This window comes from Chiloscyllium plagiosum, chromosome 39 (assembly GCF_004010195.1).
Source record: "Chiloscyllium plagiosum isolate BGI_BamShark_2017 chromosome 39, ASM401019v2, whole genome shotgun sequence".
NCBI lineage: Eukaryota > Metazoa > Chordata > Chondrichthyes > Orectolobiformes > Hemiscylliidae > Chiloscyllium > Chiloscyllium plagiosum.
This window is the reverse complement of record NC_057748.1, coordinates 10,379,742-10,398,848: the sequence shown is the minus strand read 5'-3', so window position 1 is coordinate 10,398,848 and position 19,107 is coordinate 10,379,742. Positions and strand designations below refer to the sequence as shown.

General features: G+C 42.1%; 1 protein-coding gene across 1 annotated transcript in view; it reads left to right on the top strand.

Annotated features, from left to right (window-relative positions):
* The window catches only part of LOC122542217 (serine/threonine-protein phosphatase 6 regulatory subunit 3-like), a 99,751-nt gene that overhangs the window by 48,674 nt on the left and 31,970 nt on the right, over positions 1-19,107 (top strand). Inside the window, exons 6-15 of the mRNA XM_043679714.1 lie at positions 2,049-2,161; positions 3,598-3,711; positions 5,848-6,013; positions 7,867-8,019; positions 9,217-9,384; positions 11,283-11,347; positions 14,930-15,045; positions 15,770-15,855; positions 17,157-17,246; positions 17,981-18,078. Of these exons, the coding sequence (XP_043535649.1) occupies positions 2,049-2,161; positions 3,598-3,711; positions 5,848-6,013; positions 7,867-8,019; positions 9,217-9,384; positions 11,283-11,347; positions 14,930-15,045; positions 15,770-15,855; positions 17,157-17,246; positions 17,981-18,078 (1,169 nt within the window). The remainder of the gene's footprint in view (positions 1-2,048; positions 2,162-3,597; positions 3,712-5,847; positions 6,014-7,866; positions 8,020-9,216; positions 9,385-11,282; positions 11,348-14,929; positions 15,046-15,769; positions 15,856-17,156; positions 17,247-17,980; positions 18,079-19,107) is intronic.

The following is a 19,107-nucleotide window of genomic DNA, read 5'->3' as shown; positions in this document are numbered from 1 at the left end:
CAGAGGATATTTACTAGGATCGTTGCCTGATCTGGAGGGAAGGTCTTATGAGGAAAGGCTGAGGGACTTGAGGCTGTTTTCATTAGAGAGAAGGAGGTTGAGAGGTGACTTAATAGAGATGTATAAGATAATCAGAGAGTTAGGACAGTGAGAGCCTTTTTCCTCAGATGGTGAGAGCTAGCACATAGGGACATATCTATCATCCCCCAATTTAAAGCTATAAGACAGATGCCAAAGGTTTCTTTACTCAGTAGTAAGGGCGTGGAACGCACTGCCTGCAATAGTTGTGGACTCGCCAAGTTTAAGGGCATTTAAATGGTCATTGGATAGACATATGGATGAAAATGGAATAGTGTTGGATAGATGGGCTTCAGATTGGTTCCACAGGTCGGTGCAATATTGAGGGCCGATGAGCCTGTACTGCACTGTTATGTTCTATGAGGCTGGCTCGCTTAGTATATTCAGGATGTAGATAGATAGTTAATCAGGAAGTCATGAGGAAAAGATAGGTAAGTGGCGATGTTGTTGTCAGATCAGCCATATTCTCATTTAATGGCGTAGCAGACCCGATGGACCGAATGACCTATTTCTGCTTCTGTGTCACGTGGTTTTACCTTATCTGTAGATACATTATTGATTCTATCCAGCTTTGTGTCTTGCCCAGAGTTTCCAGTCAAAGAAGTTCACTCTAGAGGACTTGTTCTATGGGCGGTGTTCAAAGCTCCTTTGTTCTGAGGCCTGAGGCCAGGGATATCTGAGAATTAAAGGCGAATCCAGCAATAACATCTTGGCAACAACCTATCACTCAGATCTCTGTTCTGAAATTTGCTCTTTGATTTTGGGACTAATTATTATTTTTCATGATCAAATTACATTCTTGTTCCATTTGAAAGAACAGTCATTGGACTCGAACCTTAGCCCTGTTTCTCTCTCCAAAGATGCTGTCAGACTTGCTGAGTTTCTTCAGTACTACTTGTTTTCATTACACTGTAAATTGTGCCTTGTGATTAATTGTAATTTTGTTCCTTTCACTGTCCCAGTTTTGCAGTGTTACCAAGGTGTATCCATTATGTGATGATTTTATATTTGTTTCTTTCAAAAGTGGGGAGAAATATAATTTTATTTAGAAACTTAAGCAGATTAGAGAAATATTTGATTGATTTAACTCTGAGTTTAGTACTTATTGAGTAGCCATTTGGAATGATGCAAGTTGTCTAACTTAGCTACCCTTACCACTAAATAAGGCCATATCAAGGTTTTTATTTTATTCATTTCGGGGTGAGGATGTTGCAGGCTCGGCAGCATTTATTGCCCATTCCTACTTACCCAGAGGGCAGTTCAGAGTCAGCCAGTTGCTGTGGGTCTGGAGTCCCATGTAGACCAGAAGAGGTGCAAATGGCTGTTTCCTTTCCTAAAGAATATTAGTCAACCTGATTTGTTTTTTTCTAACAACTGACCATGGATTCATGGTCATCATTAGATTCTTAATTCAAGATATTTTTATTGGATTCAAATTCAACCATCTGCTATGGTGGGATTTGAGCCCGGATCCCCGGAACATGACCTGGGTCTCTGGATTAACAATCCAGCAATAATACCACTAAGCCATCACTTCCCCAAAGTAAGGAAGCCATATCGAGATTTGAGCACATAATTTGGACTTGCACTCAAGTGCACTGCTAAAGAAAAACTACCCTGTCAGAGTTGCCACCTTTTGTACTAGATGTTCAATTGAAACCAGAAAGTCTGCTGTGTCTGGTTTTGTGAATATTAAAAGATGCCATTGTACTATTAGAAAGTGAGCTGGCAATTCTCCCATTGTACTGACCCAGAATTTTTTCAATATTCATCAAATGTTAAAACATATAATTTAGCTGATCCATTCATCCTTTGCGCAAATTGGTGAATGTTCCATTTGCTGTGCAACCCTTTGGGGAACCTTCAGGATAAGACGGGAGAATATAAATGAGACTTTGATAATAGATAATCTCATGAAAATTACGGTCTTAATAGCTTTGTTTTTCTCCCTTCCCATTCCTTTATCTTAGCAACACTCTAATGCGTCTCAGTCTCTGTGTGATATTATCCGACTAAGCAGAGAACAAATGATTCAGATTCAGGACAGTCCCGAACCAGACCAGTTGCTGGCCACACTTGAGAAGTAAGTTTAGTGATTTCTTCTTTTGAATTTCTGGTAAGTAATTGTCTTTGAAAGGATGTCTGTCCTGTGCTTGCTTAGTTCCAAAGTAAGGATGGCTGAATTTGATTGTGAAAGCTCTGGCTTATTGCTACATCTGTTGACAATATTTAACCTTTGCTCCATCAATATATCTTCCTCAGCATATTACCTCACTCGGTCTGTCAGCCACTTTTGACTAATGCTTCTCATCATGCTTGTATTAACAGGTCTTTAGTCTGCAATTTTTTCTTTACCTTGACTTGTCTGTTGCAAAACCTTGGCATGCAGATGTGTTGCATCATGAACTGTAACAGCATTAGGACCCTGGTACATCCTTGCACTCATGTTGCAGAGCTGCTGTTCACTGGGTATAAATAGCACAATGTGCGCAGGTTTGAGAAGAGAAAAACACATGGAGAGCTGGATTGAAGCCTGAAGTCTAGCCTTGTCAATGTTAGAAACTCGTGCAGAAAAACATGTGGTGTAGACTAACTAGCATTAAGCAGTAGAATATATAGAATAGTTTATCAATTATGTAACAAGATTAGAGCCTGGAATGTCTTTGAGTATCAAGTATTGTAATATTTAGTCTTTATGCATAATAAATAGCGTTACAAAGAAACCCAAGCCTTAGACCTGTTCTTGACTTGCTTTCTCTTGACCAGTCTGCCTTGATCCCCAAAACTGTGATGGCATGTCTCTGTTAATTGGTGTATGATTATGTGTTGATGAATTTTACAATAAGTTATATTGCAGCTGTCAGCTGTGTGTAACTCCAAAATGTCACAATGTTACTGCGATTGGACAAACTGAAACTTTAAGCAGCGTTTTTAATTGTACCAAGAGGCAGTAGTGCACTGGTAAAACTATTGTTTTGGGAATAATGGTATATGAGAAAATAATTCCCCCAGAGAAGTGAGGAGTGTGCACTTTTGGGACTTGAATCCTCTGCTGTCTGTCCTTGTTGCTCTCCTCTTGTTGATTGTTCTTCTGTCTGCACCCTCACCTTCTATAAGGACGTGGGTTTACTCCTCTCCTACCTAAACAAAAAATTCAGTTTCACAACTCCCAAAAGTTGCTATCCTATTTCCCAGTCTTCTACCTGCCATCTGTATCACGGAGCATTTGGTTTTCAAGCATGTCGCAGTGGGCTTTGAACATTTCGCCCCTTGGGCCTATTCCAGCTTTCAGTGAAAATGTGATTGATCTGTGATATAAGACAACAAACAATTGATCCAGCATCAGTTGTTGCTTGTGGCAAGAATTTCAACTTTTAGCACCCTTTACTTCCTAGTAATTGAGAACTGAGTACTTTAGGGCTTACCGTTGATTGGCAACATACTTTTTAGGATGCAACTAGGTTTTTGCTAATATATTTGCTTTTTGATCATGATCTCCACTTGATTTTCTTCTCCTAGACAGGAGACCATTGAGCAGCTTCTTAATAACATGTTTGATATCGAGAAGGACGAGTCAGTGATCGTTAATGGGATCCAGGTACTGCTGACACTGTTGGAGACACGTCGGCCTCGGTAAGTGTGTAAAAAATGGAAGGCATGGCACGTGACTACTTATGAGTATTTTCACTGCCTCTGGGGTTTTTTTTTGCTGCAGCAGCAAGTTACACCACATACAAAAATTGTGGAATGCGTCAGCAGACTAAATCACTGGATCAGGTTATTTAATCAAGAGGGAGAGCCCTGGTTGGTCACTCCTCTGCCTAACCTGGGATGGAGGGTGAGAACAGTTTACAGCACTTGCATTGTCTTTACTGATGTAACAGGTTGCTGCTTAACTCTGAGAGATTCTAAAGTGGGTGTCCCACTTGGTTTGTGTGACAATGGATTGCAGGGCTTCCTGGCTTGATTTACAGTTTGATTGAAAGACTTTGCTGTTTTTTTTTACTGCGTAAAGTCTCCAAGCATTTCACATTTAGTGAATTAATTGTCAAAGTGAAGTGATGGTAGTTAACTCAAAAAACCAAACTCTATTTTTCCCTATTAGTGTCATGTGGTTTTGTGTTTGACAGAAATTGGATTTAATTTAGCATCTGTTTATCTGAGCTGAGCCTCACCAATAAGGCAGCTAATGGATTTTCCCTTTCTCTGGTAATTTTATGACTGAGCATGACCACCGTGTAGGTATCTTTGTCAAAGAGAAAACAATGTGCAAGTTTAGTCAGATTTTGTCGTACTATTATGAATGTTCTGATTCAAGTGCCAAAGTAACTGTTACAGGGTATAGGATGGAACATTTCATTTCCTTGTATGTTGGAATTCTGTTTTCAGTCCTTTTGCTACTCTTAGGAGATTAGGTATGCCCCCTTAAATCATGATGGGGATGGTGTTCTGTACTTCAGAAGCTTATGCACCTCTAGGAGCCAATTTGCCAATGCATCGGAGGAGTGGAGTTGAGAACATGTTTGCTCAAAGAAGTGTAAGGCCTGGGTAGCCTGGAAAGAAGAGGAGAGCAGATATTTTTGGAAAAATATAATTAGAAAACATGTCAGTGGAGACGGTGTCTTCAAATCCTGCTTTACAGGTTTCAGTATCATACTCTGTATCGTTGACTGCAGGCTCTACAGTCTTTCTGAATGCAGGATCTTGTTTTCTGTTGGTTCAAACTAGATTTTTAAAAAATAAATCTACCTTCAATTCCAAAAATAAACTAGGTCAGCTTTGGAACTGGCAGATTTCTTCAGCAGAGTTATCCATGTGATCACTTTGAGTCTAGGCCATCTATAGTAATTGTCTATAGTCTACACTTTATTCTGTACCGCATCCTCCTGAAATGCAAATGAGGTAAGGTAGCAAAGCAGTTATGTTACCTGATGTGTGATTCCAAAACCTGGACTAACTATTTGAGAGAGAAGTTCAAATCCCAGCACAGCCCTTGAGAAGTTTAAATTCAACTGAATTAATAAATTTGGAATGAAAACTTAGCATTAGAAGTATTGACTATGCAAGCACCAGATTAGGTTAAAAGCCCATCTGGTTCACTAATGCTCTTTAGGGATGGGGATTTGTCATAAACGTGGCTGCCATGTGTTTGATTCTCAGCTGCCCTCTGAACCTGTCAGGCAAGCCACTTAGTTGTATTCGTGAAGGTGATAACCTCAAGGGCAATGAAGGGTCTACAATAATGCCCACCTTCCATGAATGAATAAACATAGGTGCAACCTTAGTGACTGTTTGAGATCAAATTCGATACAGCTGGGAGCATGAAACAATTACTGTGCATATCTTATGAGTGAAGCCTGCATTTCTGTAACTCAGCCATTGGGAAAATACCAACAGAAGGTAAGGTATTCACTCCTTTTGCCTATCTGCCTTGAGGCCATATCCCTTAAACCTCTTGGATAACAAAAATCTATCAATCTCGAGTTTACCAACAGTTGAAAACTAATTGAGACGTCTGTTTCTTTTTACCCCCCAAATACCCATCATAATCACTCTGTTTGGCTGAAAGCCAGATGTGTGCTCACCCAATAGTTTGTACCCAAACAAATTTCACATCCATCTCTTAACAGTGGAGTACCATCCTTTCAGGATTTTTATTAGCATTTTCTGTTTTACATTTGTTGATGACCCAGCCAATAATTCTGTTTCATAAATTGTCACGGCTAATGACAGTGCAGTTCACTCGGACTTGTGTATGTTTTGGTGCAGGTCTGATCTGGGTGGTATGGGTGGCCTTTTCTGTAACCTTGATGGCCAGTTGGATCTGTGCCCCCCTGGAATGGACCACGCGTGCAGTCAGGTCAGCGCCGGGACACTACTCGCCATCAAATTAAGACTGCGGGATTTCCATCAACTCCTCCTCGACCCACCAAAGGCAAGTCTGATATGAAATGCATTCTATTATCATTACTTCCTGATGTCAGCTCCATGGGTGGAGTGTGATGGTGGCATGATGGTTATGTCACTAGACTAATATTCAAGAGGCCCAAGCGATTTCTGTGAGGTTGTGGGTTCAGATCTCACTATGGTGGCTGATGGAATTTAAATTAATTCATTGTTTTTTTTTAAGAAAGCTTGTAACAATGACCTTGTAATTATCATTGTAAAAATCCATTTGGTTTATCATTACTGTTTAAAGAAGGAAATTTGCCATCCTTATTTGGTCTAACCTTACAGAATTTAATGACTCTTAACTGCCCTTGGAAATGGCTAAGCAAACCATTTTCAGTTTAAAGGCTATTAGAGACTGCTGGCCTTGCCAGTGATTTTCATCTACAGTGTATGAATAGGTTAAGTAGTCTGGAAAGGGTACAGGAGATTTTTATTAACCTTTCTGCTTGGAGGAAAAAAATCTGTGGATTGTTGGGAAGGGGTGAAATCATTTGGTGTGAATTTGTAATAAAATGAGTAAGTGGATGTAGGTTTGCTCGCTGAGCTGGGTGGTTCATTTCCAGACGTTTCTGGACAAGCCAAACAAAGACCCGCAAGAGAATTTCTAGAAGCATAGCATTCCGACCCGAACTCTATCAACAAACACATCAAGTTAGACCCCATCTACCACCCCCTGAAAAAAAGAACAGGAAATGGCATCACCGCAGGCAATGACATCACCACAGGAAATAACATCACCAACCCAAAGATATAAATAGAAAACAGGAATCATGTACACTGCTTCGCTTGAGGCCCACTGAAGATATTACCTAGTAGGGTGACGAAATGTCTGGAAATGAACCTCCCAGCTCAGTGAGCAAACCTACATCCAGAACCTCAACCTGAGCTACAAATCTTCTCAAAACTTGCTAAAATGAGTAAGTGGTGTTGAAGTGTAATAAGGCATTGAGCATTCAATAGACAAAATGGAAGTTAAAGCTCAGATGGGACTCATCAGCTCTATTTATATCCCTGAGGATGAATTACAGATTAGGTTTTAATTAAGGGTTTCAGGCAGGCTATATCTAAAATAATGGTTTCCTGAGAATGAATTATAGGTTGGAAATAAATGAAGGTGTTCAGATGGTTTATATATAGCATAAGAGGTATCCAAGAGCAGCTTATTGGTTAGAATTTACACAAGGGTTTTGGATAGTTGGTCTACATATTAACTGATTGCTCGGATCGAGGGATAGGCTAGGCAATAATTGAGTTTGGATTTTTGTTATATTTTGTTGACGTCTTAATTTGGTTCAGTGGAATGGTTATAAGGCTATTGCTAGCTCCTTGCAGTTTGCGGTTTAGATGTTGTGCTTTCGGTGAGATTTTGTGTTCAGTGATTTCATGCAATTGTGCTCTAATTAATCTGAGTTGCTGCAAAGCAGTTTCTCCTATGTCGAGAGTCTCGCACGAGGCATTGTTAGTTGAGGGCATGTGTCTGCCATTTCGTGCTGAGATAAGGGGAAATTTCATGGCTCAAGGTAGTCCATCTTTGAAATGTTCTGTCCAGAAGGCCATGGATCTAATCAATGATCATATTCAAGACTCTCAAGTTTGGTACTGAGGGGTTAGGGAGAGAAAGTAGGGTTGATGTAGAAGGTCAGCCATGATCTTATTGGATGGAAAGTAAGCTTGAAGGGAGAGAGGAACTTCTAGTTCTGGTACTTGTGACTTAATCCAAGGATTCTGTTAACAAGTACCTCCTAATAGTTGCAGGACTCTAGAAATTACCTACATTTGAAGTTGATGTTCATTTAACTTACCCCTCCAATTTGTTTTTTTTTTCTTTTTCTCCAGAAGAATAAAATGGTGACTACCTGGGGTACCCTGGACCCACCTTTAGGGAACACACGGGTTCATGTTGTCAAACTCATCACCAGTGTCTTGCAAGTGAACAATAGTGAAGTGAACCAGGAGTTGATGGAGTTGAACACGCTGGATGTTCTTCTTGTGAGTGTGGGGCAAGTTACCTAAGTGAAACTAATCCGTTATTCTTACCTCATGTCGTGTGTGTACTAAAAAGGCTACACTGAGGCAACAGTTGGTTGCACTGTCTGAATGGGTGATGGAAGCAAATTCAGTGGTAACTTTGAGCAAAAAGCAATTGAATAATTGCTTGAGGGGGAAGGGCTAGGGACTGGGAATAATGGGTGTCTTCTCTAAAGAACCATCATGCTCTTGCTGAGCCAAATGGCCGCCTCCGATATCACATCATTCTGGAATATTTGATCATCTGTTGTGTTGGATTCTGGAAATCTGTTTCTTCTTCAGAAGCCATATGGTGTCTTATAACACTGTACTATCGCACCTCTGACGCCTCAGTAGACAAGGGTATTGAGCAGACATTGATCTGTGTTCCCACTCGGTGTTGCAGACTGGTATTAACTGTGGTTGGCTTATTGTTGTTGACCTCTAGACCTTGGATAGAGGAGGAACAGCCAAATTCCCCCCTCTTGTTGCAACCCAATAATTTTTATAGAAACATTGCATACATAGTCTCATGTCATAGAATCAAAGAATCCCTGCAGTGCAGAAATAATCTATTCAGTCCAGCCTATCCCTGTAACCCCACATTTCCCATGGCTAACCCATCTAGTCTGCACCTACCTGGATAATACAAGGCAGTTTAGCATAGCCAATCCACCTAACCTGTACATCTTTGGACTGTGAGAGAAAACCAGAGCACCCAGCAGAAATTCAGGCTGACGTGGGGAGAATGTGCAAACTCTACACAGGCAGCCACCCAAAGCTGGGATTGAACCTGTGAAGCAGCAGTGCTAACCACTGAGCCACCATGCCACCCATCAAGAGTCAGCTATAGTGCACACTGTATCTGAATGGAATAATTAGAGAAACATGGCCACCAGAGTCTTTGTAATTGCATCTCAGAAAGCATTTCATAAGAATGTGAAGAGGATCAGTGATTATATTTGAGGTAACGGGAGAAATGTGTGTGGCAGACATGTATGTATGATTCATCATAAACCTATTGTCGTCTTGTATAATAGCAACAATTACTAGCAGATCAAGTCTGTTATTTTTGTAAAAAGAGTGACCAACTGATGAGTTGTCACTATCCTGCTTAGTTTGTATTTTCTTATAATTCCACTCTAATCTCCATTTTTTTAATTGGGTCTGCCTCCCCAGGATCTCTACTTCAAGTATGTGTGGAATAACTTCCTCCATTTGCAAGTGGAGCTGTGTATTAGCACGGCATTGGGGAACCCGCCAGCAGAAGATTGCACTGAAACAAATGTGGAAAATCACACCGAAAACAGCACTGAGTCCCCCCGCCAGAATCCACTCATCAAACATGTATGTAACCTTGTGCCCTTGGTGAAGGAATATGCATTTTAGTTTTGGAGTGCGTCAAGGAAACTTAGTGCAGTGGGTTCAACACTGACTTTTAATTTCTGAAGCTTGTATTCAAATCCAGTCCAAACTGAAGGGGATAAAATCTTCCTTTTCCTGTTGCCTGTAAAGGTCCTAATGTGAAATAATTTTGAGTGATCAGTTTAACCAAGTAAGAGGTTTTGAATAGAATGCAAACGTAATATGTACCAGCGAATAGGTACTTTCCACAATTTTTTCATGATTATTTGTGGGGCATGACATCATTGGCTAGCAGCATTTATCACCAATCCCTAATTGCCCCTGAAACTGTGATGGTGAGCTGCCTTTATGAATCATCTCGATCATGCTAAATGTGAGGCCAGAGCTGGAGGAGCTAATCTGTAACATTTAAGCATAGAAAATGGTTGTGGAGAGAGGGAATGCTGAATCTATGGGGAGGGTTTGTGTACAAATGAGAATTTTAATATTTATATGTCACTGACAGGAGCCACTGATTGCCTGAATAGCAATTATGAGCAGGAGGTTGCTCTTCTCTTCTAAGAGCCAGCTTCGCCATTCAACCAAGTCTTGGCTTTCTACATCAATGTCATTTTCCTGCACCATCCCCTCATATCTTAATATCTACAAATCATTCAATTTCTGTCTTGAATATACTCGATGACTGAGCCTCTATACCCCTCTGGGTAGAGACTACAAAAAATTCCTCACCAGTGCTCCCTCTAAGCTGTGCATCTGTACTGCTGCCCGTTGGTGGGCCAGCACATTGGCTTCCTCTTGCCAGAAGCTACTGCCGCACGCAGACCTCGGAGATTTGAACAGCAGAGAAAATATTTAGAGGGAACGTTGTTTACTTCTCTTTGAGTGAGGAGATTCTTCCTCATCTCAGTCCTAAATGGTCCCAGTCTCATTGTGAGACCATTTCCTGGTTTCTAGACCCTTGTCAACCAGGAGAAACATCCTCCTTGTGTCCACCCTGTAAGAACTTTTTGTTTCTGAACTCTTGTGAAAGGAAGCCCAATTTCCCCTCTTGACAACGTAAGCCAGAAATAATGGCTACAAGGACTTAGTACTAATTAGAGTAAGCAGTTACATATTTAGGCCATAGGTCAGCTACATTCTCATTAAATGGCGGAACAGACTTGAGGGGCTGATTTGCCTACTCCTGTTCTTATGTTCACTGTAGTGTATGAATGAGGTCAAGTTTATGGAGAGTCGATGCTGGGCAATCAGCCAGGAGGTCGTTATAGTATTCAAGTCTGGATGTAATTGCAAGAATGAAGGTCTCTGCAGCAGTTTAAGACAGGTGCTGAGACAGCTGATGTTGTGCAAGTGAAAGTTGACACTCATTGTGACAGTGAGGATATGGGCTGGTAGCTCAATTAAGGGTCATGTCGGATGCTGATGTTGGCACCGTTCTGGTTCTCCTTTGTTAAAAATATCATTCATGAGCTGTGGGCATTGCTGGCTTGGTCAGCATTCATTGCACTGGAGGTCGTGGTGAACTGCCACCTTGAACTGCTGCACTCCATTTGGAGTAAGAGCTCAAACAGCACTGATCAGGAGAGAGTTTAGGATTTTGAATTGATAAAAAGGAAGTAGGTTGTTTGGAGAAGTAGTGTATCAGCTGCATGTATCCTGAGGTGACGGTCAGGGAGAGAGGGTCGGATTCAATAGTGAGGGAATGTTTTTATAGCAGGATGATGGCTTCATTCTTGCCCAAGTTTAATGTAGCAAAATTGCAGCTCATTCCACACTTGGTTGTTGAACAAGCTGGTAAACTAAAACTGGCTATTATCGGTGTGCAGTGGAACCTGAATTCATACCTTCAGTCTGATTTTTGCATTTTTCTCTTTACTCAGCTGTTTCAGAAGTGCCGGTTGTTGCACCGAGTGGTGTCGGCCTGGGAAGAAAATGAAAGAGTGCAGTAAGTATCCAACCAACCTGAGGGATAGATGGGAGCAGCAGAAATGGCAAGCCATGTCAAAGGAGCAGCATGGTGTTGTCTGCACTGCCCCTTCAATCGAGTCTTTACTCCAGACCAGATCTGCCATATACCTTCTGCCTGTACAACGCACTTGCCTTCTGGAACACTGCTGGGGAGTTACTAGATGTATTTTGTAGTGTTTACTTTCTTCATCCAGGTAGCATTCTTAATTATTCAGGAGTTGCCAAAGCACTCATAGAGTCATAGAGACGTACAGCATGGAAACAGACTCTTCGGGCCAACCCGTCCATGCCGCCCAGATATCCCAACCCAATCTAGTCCCACCTGCCAGCACACGGCCCATATCCCTCCAAACCCTTCCTATTCATATACCATCCAAATGCTTTTTAAATGTTGTAATTGTACCAGCCTCCACCACTTCCTCTGACAGCTCATTCCACACACGTACCACCCTCTGTGTGAAAAAGTTGCCATTAGGTCCCTTTTGTATCTTTTCCCCTCCCCTAAATCTATGCCCTCTACTCCTTAAGGTGTGGTTTTACTGTGGGGCATGGCAAGAAGGCAAGCACAAAGTGTACCTAGGCTGGGACAGGAATCGATCTGGGCTTGGGGTTCAGCACTGTTGTTGGTGTGCTGAAGCACACACGAGCCACCTAGGTGGCTGAGCTCATCAGCAATCCCTCTGGCCACCTCACTTCAGCTGTTTTGGAGAGCTTTGACCAGAAAGGTCACTTGTTACTGGGCTGTCATGTTCTCTCTGCTGTTTCCATGAGGCACATCCATAGAGTGGGTGCTGGAATTAGAATCATAGAATACTTTCAGTGTGTAAAGAGGTCATTTGGCCCATTGAGTTTACACTGACTCTCCAAAGAGCATCACTCCCAGGCCTCCCAATCCCCGTAGCCCCATACATTACTATGGCTAACCCACCTAGCCTGCATATCTATGGACACTAGGGGACAATTTAGCATGGTCATTCCACCTAGCCTGCACATCTTTGGATTCTGGGAGGAAGCCCATGCAGCTGCAGGGAGAATGTGCAGACTCCACACAGACTGTCAGCTGAGGCAGGAATTGAACCCGGGTCCCTGGCACTGTGAGGCAGCAGTGCCAACCACTGAGCTATGTTGCTGTCTGCAATTAAAGGAGAGTCCGGATGAAAGTAGCTCTGTCCTTGCCTCTGGCAGAATAAGGAACTGTGTACCTCTCTTACCGCGCATTGTGTATGTGATCTGATAATGATTATCCTGACTGAGTTCCATTAAATCAGTGAGGACTATAGATCAAATCAGGAACCTGGGGACCTGCTGCATCCAAGGGTACCCTTGCCCTCTAGCCCGTTGACTCAGCACCTTACTTCTGTGTTTAAGTTCTCACCCATCCAAAAGGATCAAGAACAAGAGGCACAGATTTACAGTGACTTGCAACAGAAGAAAAGGGATAAAACGTTTTCACACAACCAGTGGTTCGGGTCTGGAAAGCACTGCTTGGATGTGTAGTACAGGCAGGTTCAGTTGTGGCATCCAAAGGACATTGGTCAATAGAAGCAATGTGCAAAAGTACAGGGAAAAGGTGGGCATATGGCATTAAATCATAATGCTCCTTTGGCAAGTTGGTGCAGACCAAATGGCCACCACCTATGCTGAAATACTTCTGTGATTCGGTGTTCCTCCTAGTAACGTTAATACCACCCTGATACAGTCCATAAATTTATTTGTTTAGAATGCCGTTTGCCTCTTCATCAGCCAGGAAAAGGAATAGCCGTTTTGAGCTTTTGCTTGTTTCCTAGCTTCTGGTCATGGAGACTGGCAAACGACATGGTTGACCCCGAAGCACAGGAGAGATCTGAGGAATGGAGAAAAGTTAAACTCAACGATTTACTTTCTAGATGTTGAAGTCAAGTAAAACAAGCAGTGAAGATGCAAATTCTGTGAAAAAATAATAATCCATTGCTTTTGCATCTGTTTTGGAAGGAAAGCTAAAAGTAGAGCCTTGGAGAAACGTTATCTCAGTCACACCTCAGCATACAGATGGAATCGAGCTTAAACGATGCAAATCTAGAAAACTCTTAGTTTTATTGGGTCTTTAGTAAAGCAGTGCCTGTTATTTTCAGTAACAAAAGCTAAATATTGAGGCTGCTAGAGATTTGGACTAAAAACAAAGTGCTGGAGAAACTCGGCAGATGTGGCAGATTCTATGGAGAAAGTAGGAGAGTTAATGGTCCAACATGACAACTCTTAGGAGCCTGTTACTTCGAGCCCTGTGACAGATGGATAAACTGTTTTAATCTGAATTTCCACAACCTGTTTGTCTGCTCAGGATTCTTCAGTTATTGCTCCACAAGTTTTCTCTTCTATCCATGCAGTGGTACAGTATGGGGAGGAGATCTGCTTCTGAGCTTTCAGGCACTGCTTTTCAGATTTCCCTATCTATCATAGAATCATAGAGAAGTACAGCACGGAAACAGACCCTTCAGTCCAACTCGTCCATGCCGACCAGATATCCTAAATTAATCTAGTCTCATTTGCCAGCACTTGGCTCATATCCCTCCAAACCCTTCCTATTCATTTACCCATCCAGGTGTGTTTTAAATGTTGTAATTGTACCAGCCTCCAACACTTCCTCTGGCAGCTCATTCCATACACATACCACCCTCTGCATGAAAAAGTTGCCCCTTAGGTCCCTTTAATACCTTTCCCCTCTCACCCTAAACCTATGCCCTCTAGGTCTGGACTCCCCCACCCCAGGGAAAATACTTTGTCTATATATCCTAACCATGCCCTTCAAGGTTTTATAAACCTCTATAAGGTCACCCCTCAGCCTCTGACGCTCCAGGGAAAACAGCCCCAGCCTATTCAGCCTCTGCCTATAGCTCAAACCCTCCAACTCTAGCAACATCCTTGTAAATCTTTTCTGAACCCTACCAAGTTTCACAACATCCTTTCAATAGGAAGAAGACCAGAATTGCATGCAATATTCCAAAATTGGCCTAACCAATGTCCTGTACAGCTGCAATATGACCTCCCAACTCAATGCTCTGACCAATAAAGGAAACCATTCCAAATGCCGCCTTCACTATCCTATCTACCTGCGACTCTACTTTCAAGGAACTATGAACCTGCACTCAGAGGTCTCTTTGTTCAGCAACACTCCCTCAGACCTTACCATTAAGTGTACAAGTCCTGCTCTGATTTGCTTTTCCAAAATGCAGCACCTCACATTTATCTAAATTAAACTCCATCTGTACTCAGCCCATTTGCCCATCTGATTAAGATCCCGTTGTACTCTGAGGTAACCTTAGGGAACACCTCTGTCATCAGGTAAATGTCAAGTGTGGAGACCTAAGTTGCTTTCTCCTTTCAGTGTCAAGGAACAGTGAGAGAAATCAGAGCAACCCCAGCTTGAGATCAGCTACCCCTGGTTTGAACTGGGACCTTGGATTTTGTGTTCTGTGTGTGTTTGACACTATACCTTTCACACTAAGAATTTTTGTTGCTTAATGCAAGTGTTTATGATGAGAGTCTGATCTAGTCCAGTGCTAAATTATTCTTTTTAACTTAGGTCGGAAGGTGGCAGGCGGAAAGGCTACATGGGCCATTTAACAAGAATAGCAAACGCCATGGCACAAAATGCAGAAAACGGTCCTAACCACACTTCAATAGCACAGATGATCAAAGGTAATTTGTTACTTAGCCAGTAGGATGTGAAAGACAATGATTCAGTATTGATATCAGACTGTGAATTCATCGTGGTGAATACCTGTGTGTTTCATTCAAAAATGTCTTGTGTCAACTAAGTTAGAATCACTTTTAAAGGATTCCAGTTTGAGAGCAACTCTCAATATGCACCCTGATGTTAGCATTGCTAACGTCCCCTGGAAAATATCAGTTTCTATGAAGGTCATTATCTTTCTATCAGACAATGACGTGCTCCTCATGGGCAACAAGACCAGTGAAAGGAGACCTTTGGATATTTGTGATGAGGTGATGTTGGTGTTGGACTGGGGTGGACAAAGTCACAAGTCACACGACACCAGGTTATAGTCCCACCAGGTTTATTTGAAATCAAGCTTTCAGAGCAGTGCACTGAGAGCTCGTGATTTCAAATAATCCTGTTGGACAATAACCTGGTGTCGTGTGACTTTTGACTTTGGATATTTGAGCACTGAATGCTCATGTGGCTGGCAGTGTGGGTAATGATCTTTGCATTGGTAGAAGCTACAAATTGCTCATGATTTTCAAGTGGTTAAGTACCACATTGCACAAGGGTGATGTCAGGTATTAATGGCTAATGAGCTGCTTAAGAGAGGACAAATTGAATTGGCTATATTTCCTTGACCCTGAAGCTTGTGACAGATAATGGTGTGCAGAGTTTACACAACGGACTTCTGTCTTTATTCAGAACTGCCAGATGAAGAGAGGGAGCGATGGGACAAGTTTGTTCTGGGATCACTCTCTGAAATGAACAAGAAAAACACTGTTGATTTGGTAAGTTTGCATTGTGACTGAGAGCAACTGGCCAGCCTCCAAAGGCTGCTGCCGCTTCTGGCTGAAGACGATCAAGCGTTTCATTTTTGTTTAGGATGCCTTGATGTTCTACAGGAATTGCTCTTCTGTCCCACCTTGCCAACTGGCAGGGAAACAGTGCACCTTCCAGCTTGCACTTGGAGCAGGAGCATAACACAAGCTGGCGGAATAATATGTCATTTTACATATGCACACTTTCCATTTCTGCAGTTTGCAGCCTTTAGGAGTCATTATTGAATTCCACAACCTCAGAGCCAGACCACATGATGTCTGTCCTCCATTCCTCTTACATTAATCTCAACCCCCTCCCCCACCCCCCTCCCTGACCCCACCACCGACCTCCTTCCTTGTCGTGTTTGTGTCTTGTTTACTTTGTTGGCAGCAGAAAGGATCCCTTTTCTTCTTTCCACACTTTGATGTGCACCCATCCTACATCTCTTTCTCTTTCACCACAATTAACAACTCTTTTGTACTGGGGCCTCCACACCATATGTTTCCCTACTTGTCAAAAGTATAATAAAGCACCATTTCTCATTCCTTTTGATCTGAAGGAGAGTCCTGTCAGATTGGAAACATTAACATTGCTTCTCTCTGCACACACCTGAGTTTCTCCAGTACTTTGTATCGGGCCAGGAACCCAATAGAAATCTTCAGCTGATTTTAGAGTGTAACATCGACAGAAATTAATTTTGACCTGCTTTCAGGGCCGAACTAGAGCACGTTGGATATGTTCACCAGGGGGGAAATGAAAGTAGACTTCAGGCATTATAAGTAGATAGCCAGTGAGCTAGAGATGCTGATCATGTGTCTAGAAGCAAGTCACTGGCTCAGTGAGGGCATTGTTGTACTGGCTGCTCTCCTGTCTATTGGCTGCAGGGAGCATTGGGAGTGGGAAGAGAGGTTTGAGGAGCGAGGGACCAACAACAGAGCCTTTACCAATAACAGGCAACATGGTCAAGAAATTGCTATGCCTTTTTTTAAAAAGTCCAATTTTGCTGTTTGCTATTATAGCTTGGGGGTGTAACATCCCCTCCAATATTGTCAGCACTTCCTTTTAACTTCTGTATCCAATGGTTAAAATGTCCTTCTCGCTGAAATTGGGAGAAGCTTGTGATGTTCACTACCTTCTGGAAGTATAATACTGAGTCATTATGATAGTGTTTTTAGAATGATTGACTAATATGCATATATTTTTGAGGTGTCTTATAAAGCTTTGACTTATTGTTTTCTGCAGTAAGCAATAATTAATGTTTGTGGCTCAGGTAAATATGCGGAACCTGCACTCCTCAAGTGACGACGATGAGAATGATCTAAAAGAGTTCAGCTTCCCGCAAGAGGCTGTTCTTCAGCAGGTATGACTAGGAGTAGCGTGGAGTGGCCAACTTGATCTCTCTTTCTCATTGTTCTTTTTCTGTGACCTTTACTTACTTTATATGATGCTTTTATATCCTTTATCTCCAGGTCAGAAGGGTGGTTTGAAAAACGTGGGGGACAAGAAAAGTACTTTGTCATACAAATATGTTGAACTCTGGGTGAATTATTGTCAGCTGTTAACTGACCAATTTCCTGAAACTCTGTCCGTTCTTCAAGATTGTATAAGTGCTACCTAGTGAGGTGTACTTTTTTGGTGGGGGGGGTGTTCCAGTTAGCTTAATTGGGTAGACAGCTGGTTGGTGATGCAGAGTGATGCTGACAGCATGAGTTCAATTCCTGCACTGGCTGAGATTACCATTGAATGATTCTCCGGCTGAACCTCTCCCCTTGCCTGAGGCACGGTGACCCTCAGATTAAACCAGTTGTGTCTTTCTAATGAGAGAACAGCCCTTTGGTCTGGTAGGTCTCAGGCACCTTTACATTTACTGATTGTATAGGTAGCCTCATTATTAAATTTAAAACTGTGGAGACCGTTGGGGCAAATTTGGAATTGGTCCCACAATAATTTCAGTGTAACATTAGTAGCAGGATTTACCATTGCTTTCCTCTGTTCTGTCAATCACTTTGGTGATCCCTTACATTTTGGAGCTCAGGTTTGTCTCTATGCCCTTTGCCCTGGTTGATTGATGTGTCACTTGTGGTATATTTTCAGGCATTCTCAGACTACCAGATCCAGCAAATGACTTCCACCTTCATCGATCAGTTTGGCTTTAACGATGAGGAATTTGCCGAGCAGGAGGAAAGTGTGAAGTAAGTTCTGTTCGCTGGTGATGCAACCACTTCCACAAGGGAAACCTGGGTTCAGAATCAAGCAGATTATCACTGGAGAAGGTTAAGTGTGAGCACTGTGGGCATATTGTTAGAAGTATCTTGGAAGCCTAAACCCTCTGAACAACCAAGTCTGGAAGAATGACAGGCAAGCTATAATAGTAAGTTAGGACTTTGAGGACTGGGTCAATCCAGCTTGCTCTACGTTCAATAAAATCACACCTTTATCAGGTTGTGGTCGCAACCCTCACTTTCCAAACTGCCCCCCAAACACTACTTTTATTTAACCACAAATACAAATGGGGAAAAAGCAACAGCTACCACATACTTCAAAGCTCCTCCAGCCTATGAATGCTAGAAATCAGAAATAAAAACAGAAATTGCTGGAAAAACTGGACCCAAAACGTGAAAACTCTGCTTTCTGTCCACAGATGCTTTCAGATCTGCTGAGTTTTTTCAGCAATTTTTGTTTTTGTTAATTATGCTTTTCACCCTGGCAAACATTATAAAGTAACTGGAGTTCTTCTATTAATATAAAAAACATTGAGGACTAATGAGTCCTTCACACACAGGAGGGATTTAACAAAGTAAACTGGAAAGAATTGTTCCCAATTATTCATGACATAGCTGCACACTTTACCATGTCATTGTCTGAGTGTTCTTGATCATTCTTACACCATTATATTATATGGGGTAAGGCGAGGAATTAGGCCTGAAGAGCTACTTCAGATGGTGTGGGGATTGAACCTACACAGTTGGGGATATTCTGCACCAAGTCTAGCCAGCAGTGATTAGAGGGCAACATTTTAAGATGAAAAGGGAGATTGAGAAGATTGTGTGGTGTTACAAGGACATGGAGGACCCTTGTATAGGGGGAATAGCGTTGAGAAGGAAATGGGGAAATATTTTGAAAAAGGAAATTGTGAAAGTAGGATTTGGGCAAAGGGCCGGTCACTAACCTCTGACCTTGAAACATAGTGCACTATTCCTCTATTGTAAGATACTGTGGCT